This window comes from Procambarus clarkii, chromosome 84 (assembly GCF_040958095.1).
Source record: "Procambarus clarkii isolate CNS0578487 chromosome 84, FALCON_Pclarkii_2.0, whole genome shotgun sequence".
Lineage (NCBI taxonomy): Eukaryota > Metazoa > Arthropoda > Malacostraca > Decapoda > Cambaridae > Procambarus > Procambarus clarkii.
The window spans coordinates 5,093,371-5,102,331 of record NC_091233.1 but is presented as its reverse complement, the minus strand read 5'-3'; the positions used below and the strand labels follow the sequence as shown (position 1 = coordinate 5,102,331).

At 40.3% G+C, this 8,961-nt stretch overlaps 2 protein-coding genes across 2 annotated transcripts; both read right to left on the bottom strand.

Annotated features, from left to right (window-relative positions):
* Positions 1 to 372: 372 nt before the first annotated feature.
* On the bottom strand, positions 373 to 1,050 carry LOC123748272 (spidroin-1-like). Its single transcript, XM_045730467.2, has one exon. It carries the CDS (start codon positions 1,048 to 1,050, stop codon positions 373 to 375), a length of 678 nt encoding a protein of 225 aa, XP_045586423.2.
* A 4,514-nt stretch (positions 1,051 to 5,564) lies between these two features.
* Positions 5,565 to 7,019, bottom strand: LOC138358518 (uncharacterized). Its single transcript, XM_069316496.1, has 3 exons — positions 6,787 to 7,019; positions 5,849 to 6,435; positions 5,565 to 5,608 (listed from the first exon to the last, which is right to left on the bottom strand). The coding sequence occupies exons 1-3, from the start codon at positions 7,017 to 7,019 to the stop codon at positions 5,565 to 5,567; spliced, it is 864 nt and encodes a 287-aa protein (XP_069172597.1).
* Positions 7,020 to 8,961: the final 1,942 nt, after the last annotated feature.

Here is an 8,961-nt window from a genome sequence, read left to right as displayed (position 1 = left end):
ATGTGGTGATATATTGGTAAGATGTACCAATTTTTCACCTGAATGTGGTGATATATTGGTGAGATGTACCAAAATGTGTAAATTATTGGTAAAAACTCAACACATAATATTGTAACTTTGCACACAGTTCAGAGCTTGATAGAGATATTCTATTCTCCATAACTTCCTGTTGCTCTTTGTGTCATAGCTGGAGAAAACAGAGCAATATTGTACTGTTAAAAGGTTTACAACCAGAAATAACTCATTGCTAGAAGCGCAACATATCTCATGCAGTACGACCATGTGTCTTGAATATCATTCAAGCGTGTCCAGTGCAGCATTGTCTTCATGAGACAGTTTCAGTCGTACCAAATTTACAAAGATGTTTTGCGCTTAAACCGACGCGCGTAAATAAAAATATGGAAGGTTTCTATGCAATATCCGTAGGGGTTTATGAAGGAAAAATATTGGATAGAGTATGATTCCATACGCGTGCCACATGCCGCCCCGGCTGCCACATGCCGCCCGAGCTGCCACATGCCGCCCCGGCTGCCACATGCCGCCCAGGCTGCCACATGCCGCCCCGGCTGCCACATGCCGCCCCGGCTGCCACATGCCGCCCCGGCTGCCACATGCCGCCCCGGCTGCCACATGCCGCCCCGGCTGCCACATGCCGCCCCGGCTGCCACATGCCGCCCCGGCTGCCACATGCCGCCCCGGCTGCCACATGCCGCCCCGGCTGCCACATGCCGCCCCGGCTGCCACATGCCGCCCCGGCTGCCACATGCCGCCCCGGCTGCCACATGCCGCCCCGGCTGCCACATGCCGCCCCGGCTGCCACATGCCGCCCCGGCTGCCACATGCCGCCCCGGCTGCCACATGCAGCCCGGGCTGCCACATGCCGCCCCGGCTGCCACATGCCGCCCCGGCTGCCACATGCCGCCCGAGCTGCCACATGCCGCCCCGGCTGCCACATGCCGCCCAGGCTGCCACATGCCGCCCCGGCTGCCACATGCCGCCCCGGCTGCCACATGCCGCCCCGGCTGCCACATGCCGCCCCGGCTGCCACATGCCGCCCCGGCTGTCAAAACTGAGGAATTGTGAAATGCAGTTCGCTGAAATGTTGTGCGGCTTGCGCTCTCCCACATACAACAGCTGAAACAAGCTAACATGGCTCCTCTTCCCCAACCCTCACTCCCCCCGTCTCGCTCCAACTTTTAGCCAAACTTCAAAATAGAAAAATGGATTAAGCACTTTATATACAGATGAAAGAAGGAGGATATTTGCCAAGCTAATTTGAAAGGGAGTTTTCGTTCCACCGATTAGACAAAACTCACTGTAAATATGGTTGACTTCATTCTCATATACAGGATCGAATGTTTTTTTTTTTGAATTAATGATAACCTACAACAGAAATTCGATTATTTAATGCAAATGGTTTGACAGTGTATATAATGAGAGGAAACGTACCAGGCGTGGCCTTATTCATCCATCTATGTATCTATCCATCCATGTAGTCAACCATTTCCCCATCTATCCATCCAACTAACTATCTTTCCATCTATCCATCTAATTATCTATCTATCTCCCCATGTATCTAACTTGCTATTCCTCTTTAGAATAGATCATTACATAATAACAAAGTACACTATGAAAACAATTATATATCCCGAGTGCATACTAGGCAGCCCAGCAAGTCTTCCATAGAAAGTGGGAAGAACAAAAAATGCATTAAAAACTAACATGACATATAAAAACTATAATATTCCTACTCTAATGGTAAAATTCAATTCAATAAAGGAACGGTAAATAGTATACCTAGGTGGGACATATATAAACATCTGCTGGGTACTGCATGACCCCCAGCCAACCTATAAGTTGTACAGTTATAAAACATGGTAGAAATATAAAACAATTGACATGAAAAACACTTACAAAATATCAGACTAACAAATACATGCGGGCCTTCCATCCACCCCACAAGACAATGCCAGGGTCAATCTCTCTGCACCCTGCACGTACTTTTAGTAAGAATACTCCCTATCACCAAAGGTGAAATTGGAAAATTACAATATATATATATATATATATATATATATATATATATATATATATATATATATATATATATATATATATATATATATATATATATATATATGTCGTACCTAGTAGCCAGAACGCACTTCTCAGCCTACTATGCAAGGCCCGATTTGCCTAATAAGCCAAGTTTTCATGAACTAATTGTTTTTCGACTACCTAGCCTACCTAACCTAACCTAACCTAACTTTTTCGGCTACCTAACCTAACCTAACCTATAAAGATAGGTTAGGTTAGGTAGGGTTGGTTAGGTTCGGTCATATATCTACGTTAATTTTAACTCCAATAAAAAAAAATGACCACATACATAATGAAATGGGTAACTTTATCATTTCATAAGAAAAAAATTTGAGAAAATATATTAATTCATGAAAACTTGGCTTATTAGGCAAATCGGGCCTTGCATAGTAGGCTGAGAAGTGCGTTCTGGCTACTAGGTACGACATATATATTTGTATATATATATATATATATATATATATATATATATATATATATATGTCGTACCTAGTAGCCAGAACTCACTTTTCAGCCTACTATGCAAGGCCCGATTTGCCTAATAAGCCAAGTTTTCATGAATTAATGTTTTTTCGTCTACCTAACCTACCTAACCTAACCTAACCTAGCTTTTTTTGGCTACCTAACCTAACCTTACCTATAAATATAGGTTAGGTTAGGTTAGGTAGGGTTGGTTAGGTTCGGTCATATATCTACGTTAATTTTAACTCCAATAAAAAACAATTGACCTCATACATAGTGAAAAGGGTAGCTTTATCATTTCATAAGAAAACAATTATAGTAAATATATTAATTCAGGAAAACTTGGCTTATTAGGCAAATCGGGCCTTGAATAGTAGGCTGAGAAGTGAGTTCTGGCTACTAGGTACGACATATACAAATATATATATATATATATATATATATATATATATATATATATATATATATATATATATATATATATATATATATATATATATATATACAAATATATATATATATATATATATATATATATATATATATATATATATATATATATATATATATATATATATATATTATTACTATTATTATATATATATATTAATACACAAAGACATATAAATAGTAACTATATGTAACCATACAATGGTAAAAAATAGAGATCCTGGACACTCTTAATCAAGACAGACTTATTACACAGAGACATGAATGAACAAACAAAATTGTCCAGATAGTTTGTGCTAGAGACCCAAGCTTTCTCGCTATAATCATTGTCTAGGACCACTTTTCTTGCCCAAGTTACTTTACATCCCCATAATTGTTTCAAAGACTTTTCAGCCGATTAGAAATATTCATTCGACACCTTTAATAATACAGTTTTTTCTCTTAACCCGCATTTATGAACCTTTCCACTAAATGTCCATGTTGATATACGCGATTTCTTTCATGCATCCGTTGTACTCTCGGTTGTTGACCTGATGATGGTGACTGGTTCAGCGTCTGCCCATCCATGATGCCTGCATATTCCCTGAGATCTTCTTACAAAAGCTCCGAGGTACGTCTGGTGACAGACTTCTCGTCAAGCTGCCCAAGTGCTCGAAGGAGGTGGTGTGAAGAGCAGCGGCGAGTGACAGCAGGCGAGGACTTGGCCGGTCACATGTGAACGGTGTTAGGAGAGGTGTATGCAAGCACATCTCACAACCAGCTGCTTGACGCCGAAGGTCGATGTGTGACAGCAGCTACATAGCACTCGTCGGGACAGCAGGGCGGAGAAGGTGATGTCAACGATGTCTTGCATAAGAAGTAAGCAGGTGCAGGTGTTGAGACGTGTGTGGCGGGGTGGCAGACCAGGTGGATCACGTCTTCAGCTCCTGGGACCCATCACTGTACAGTCGTGGCGTGTGTCACATTCTACTGAGCCGGTACGCTTTATCGCGCACGCTCTAATGTGTCTGACCTTGGGCCGATGGTGAGAAACGTGCACATTTTTGGCGAGTCAAGCACACTCGGTAGGGAGGTGCCGTTGGAATGTGACCACCTCGTTGATCATCTTGATGGAATCAGTGATGTGGCAACCAGAAGGTCGAGGGGAAACTGGTAGGTTCCAAGCCGGCATACCCGCCTGTTGACCTCGCGCCTCCACTTCAGGTGTGCCTGCACGATGTGGCGAATATATGAAATAATTCATTATTGCCTACATATATATTAGGTTTATATTAGAGAGAGGTAATAGAAAAATATATTATTTGAATATTATTTTGTGAAGATTAGTAAATAATTGCATGAACAGCATGTTTGGGTGTGAACCACTGGGCAATAAAAGGACTTATAATATGTGTGTTTATATATATATATATATATATATATATATATATATATATATATATATATATATATATATATATATATATATATATATATATATATGAATAGGAATACCAGGGATATACTGAATATCTTGTTTCAGATTCTTTACTTTAAAATGCATAACGTTTCGAATACTTCTCGTATTCATCATCAGATCTAAAAGAAAAACAGAAATCACAATCAAATAACTGGTAAACAAAGAACTCATACTGAATATAATTGTCTATCAAAGAAAGGAAAATGCTTAAAAAACAAAACACTTAAGCTTACTTAAAGCGATCAATACAAATAAAACTTATTAACTGTCACATAGATAAAAGCTAATTTAAAAATCCATTAAATTACAATTGGAATTTTATAACTACTAAAACAAACCATTCTATTAAACTTACGCGAAGTGATCAGAAGTGAAACTTGATAACTAACACATAGATACTAAACACTATAGCAAATATTCATATAATGACTACAAATCTATAAAAAATGTATATAAAATACAAACAGAATAAACGACAATTATAAAGTGCTAACCAAAATCTTATAAAAACTCAAATATTAAATAAAACTAAACACCAAAAAATTTATTATATATCCTAAATAAAAGATTATAATAATGTACAATGTCAAGACTTGAAATAAGTAAGAAAAGGCAAAGGCATGATAAACTAAACAAAATTATAATAAAATTAAACTACCAGATTGAACTATAAATCAAATTACAGGGCCTACGGTGCACTATACAGTGTACAATTGAACAGCCGAAAGGTTGTTATTTAACAGAGGCCGCAGCTCCTATATATATAAGGATTCCATTACTCTCAAATCTGACTGGCCATTCATACAAGTGTCCACAATTTTAAAATCAGATTCCAGCAGAGAATGATCAAACTCATAACAATGGTTTCTAGTCTCCGAAAATGCTGGTTTAGACAATGGTAATTCAGTCCTAAAAGATACTCCCCGGTGCTCAAGTCTCCTAATCTTAAAGTTCCGAATGGAACTCCCGATATATCCAGCATTACAGCTTGAACAATTATACATATATACGAAACTTGAGCAAAAGGAGGTAGGCACTTTATCTTTAAATTTAAAATAAGAGCCTGTAGGGATAACATTTCTATCAATAATGTCTTTCAGGATCCTTTGCTCCATTTTATGAGCCGTCGAAAAGAAGTTCCTGTAAAACAGTCTAATAGGGGGTATCAGTGTTGTGTTAATTGACTCTTCAGAGGTTGCATGGCGATTCACCTTTCTTTCTATGACGTCTTCAACAAAACCGTTAGGGACGCCATTGTTGACTAGGACCTGCCAACCCTACAGAGTTCTTCATCGACTTGCTTCCATCCTGATCTGTAGCTGAGAGCCCGGTCGACGTAAGCGTTGACAACACTCCTCTTGTACCTGTCTGGGCAGTCACTATTGGCATTGAGGCACATTCCTATGTTTGTTTCCTTAGTGTAGACTGCAGTGTGGAAGCCTCCATTCCTTTCCGTAAATGTTACATCAAGAAAAGGCAGCTTCCCATTATTCTCCATCTCGTACGTGAAACTCAACACAGAATTCTGCTCGAATGCCTCCTTCAGCTGCTGCAGACGTCTGACATCAGGTACCTGCATAAAAATGTCGTCAACAAACCTGCAGTATATAGCGGGTTTCAAGTCCATGCCAACTAAGACCTTCTGCTCGATGGTACCAATGTAGAAGTTCGCAAACAAGACACTTAGGGGAGCACCCATGGCGACCCCATCTACTTGCTTATACATGTGCCCATCTGGACTCAAGAAGAATTCCTCTTTAGTGCAGGCTTGGAGCAGCTTCCTTAGTATGTATTCTGGTATGTCAAGAGGAGTGAAAGCCGGATCACGATACACTCTGTCCGCTATCATCCCGATTGTTTCATCCAGAGGTACGTTGGTAAACATTGACTCTACATCCATCGAGGCTCTTGTCCCCGTGGACCGTGCTCCCCGCAGTAAATCAACAAATTCCTTTGGAGACTTCATGCTGAAAGCAAAGGGTACATAATTGGTCATCAAACAGTTGAGTTGCTTCGCCAATCTGTATGTGGGTGTGGGTGGCCGAAGAGGGTTTCGGCTGATGATTGGCCGAAGAGGGTTTCCAGGCATGTGGGTCTTCTCATTCCCATACGCATAACCAGGTTTGTATTCCCCAATAACCTTTAGTAGGTGGAGTCCGGATTTCTTTGCGTTCACAGTTTCAATCAATCTGTTTACCTTCGTTTTCAATTAGCCTGTAGTGTCCGTCGTTATCCTGTGGAATTTTGTTTGGTCGGAGAGTATGAGGATCATTTTTGCCAGATATCCGTCTTTTTTAAGAATAACATATATTGGCTACTTGTCACCTCTCCTGACGACTATCTCCTTATTCTCACAAAGACTTTTGGCTGCAGCTTTGAGCTCGGGGGAGAGTATGGTGCTTCTGTAGTTACCTCGAGTCTTCCCATCTTCTGCAATAAGTTCCGCTTGCAAGGTGTCTTTGGTGGTAACCTTTTGCGTCTCGACCTCGAATATGTCAACCAGTAGGATCTCCAACTTCACTTTCCGGGCCATCTCACTTGGTCTGGACATAACGGGACAGTTTATACCCAGATTTAAGAGTGATTTGGTCCTCAGTGAGGTTGATACCACTGAGGACCAAATCACTCTCTTCAAGACCCCGTGATAAGGTACAAAACCCTATCACCTCACCAAATAGAGTATAAATACGATGAATTTGTGTGTAAATTAAGTATTTGAAAATGTAATAAGCCATTACGAAACACGTTCAGGCGTCAGACCACAAATGAATATATATATATATATATATATATATATATATATATATATATATATATATATATATATATATATATATATATATATATATATATATATATATATATCGTATCTAGTAGCCAGAACGCACTTCTCAGCCTACTATGCAAGGCCCGATTTGCCTAATAAGCCAAGTTTTCCTGAATTAATATTATTTCTCTAATTTATTTCTTATGAAATGATAAAGCTACCCATTTCATTACATATGAGGTCAATATTTTTTTATTGGAGTTAAAATTAACATAGAAATATGACCAAACCTAACCAACCCTACCTAACCTAACCTAACCTAACCTATCTTTATAGGTTAGGTTAGGGTAGGTAGCCGAAAAAGTTAGGTTAGGTTAGGTTAGGTTAGGTAGGTTAGGTAGTCGAAAACACTTTAATTCTTGAAAACTTGGCTTATTAGGCAAATCGGGCCTTGCATAGTAGGCTGAGAAGTGCGTTCTGGCTACTAGGTACGACATATATATATATATATATATATATATATATGTCGTACCTAATAGCCAGAACGCGTTTCTCAGCCTACTATGCAAGGCCCGATTTGCCTAATAAGCCAAGTTTTCATGAATTAATTGTTTTTCGACTACCTAACCTACCTAACCTAACCTAACCTAACTTTTTCAGCTACCTAACCAAACCTAACATATAAAGATAGGTTAGGTTAGGTTAGGTAGGGTTGGTTAGGTTCGGTCATATATCTACGTTAATTTTAACTCCAATAATAAAAAATTGACCTCATACATAATGAAATGGGCAGCTTTATCATTTCATGAGAAAAAAATTTGAGGAAATATATTAAATCAGGAAAACTTGGCTTATTAGGCAAATCGGGCCTTGAATAGTTGGCTGAGAAGTGCGTTCTGGCTATTAGGTACGACATATATATATATATATATATATATATATATATATATATATATATATATATATATATATATATATATATATATAAATATATAAATATATATATATACATATTATATATTATAACAATAACAGAGTTGTTAGAAAACCACAGAAAACTCCAGAGCGCGTCTGAAAGTAACTCCATTTCCTCTGTCCAAAATCAGTTCGTTCAAGCGATTCACTGAAAAAAATTCTCTTGTAACAAAAAACAGTGCCAGAGCACTTTTTTTTTTTGGCCCTAGTTAAAAAATAGAGATAAACTTTATTTTTTGGGGCCATGTTCAGTGGCATGGGAACCTGGGGCCCCTCTCCCATAGTACCTGGGGCCTTCTCCCATGGTACCCGGGGCCCTCTAATATGGAACCCGGGCCCCTCTCTCATGGTACCTAGTACCCTCTTCAATGGTACCCGGGGGCCCGCTCCCATGGTACCCAAGACCCTCTCCCATGGTACCCAGGACCCTCTACCATTGTACCCGGGGCCCCTCTCCCATGGTACTCGGGTACCTCTCCCAGGGTACCTGGGACCCTCTCCCATGGTTCCCAGGACCCTCTCCCATGGTACCCGGGACCCCTCTCCCATGGTACCCGGGCCCCTCCGCTATGGTACCCGGGGACCTCTCCCATGGTACCCGGAGCCCTCTCCCATAGTACCCGGGGCCCTCTCCCATAGTACCCGGGGCCCTCGCCCATGGTACCCAAAACCTTCTCCCATGGTACCCGTGGCCCTCTCCCATGGTACCCGGGGCCCTCGCCCATGGTACCCAGGACTCTCTCCCATGGTA

Coding starts and splice junctions, on each gene's coding strand:
- LOC138358518 (XM_069316496.1), bottom strand. CDS start 7,019: ATGTCCAGACCAAGTGAGATGGCCCGGAAAGTGAAGTTGGAGATCCTA. Junction 6,436..6,786: donor GTCGTCAGGAGAGGTGACAA/GTAGCCAATATA, acceptor CTTTGCTTTCAG/CATGAAGTCTCCAAAGGAAT. Junction 5,609..5,848: donor AATGTGCCTCAATGCCAATA/GTGACTGCCCAG, acceptor ACTGTTTTACAG/GAACTTCTTTTCGACGGCTC.
- LOC123748272 (XM_045730467.2), bottom strand. CDS start 1,050: ATGTGGCAGCCGGGGCGGCATGTGGCAGCCGGGGCGGCATGTGGCAGC.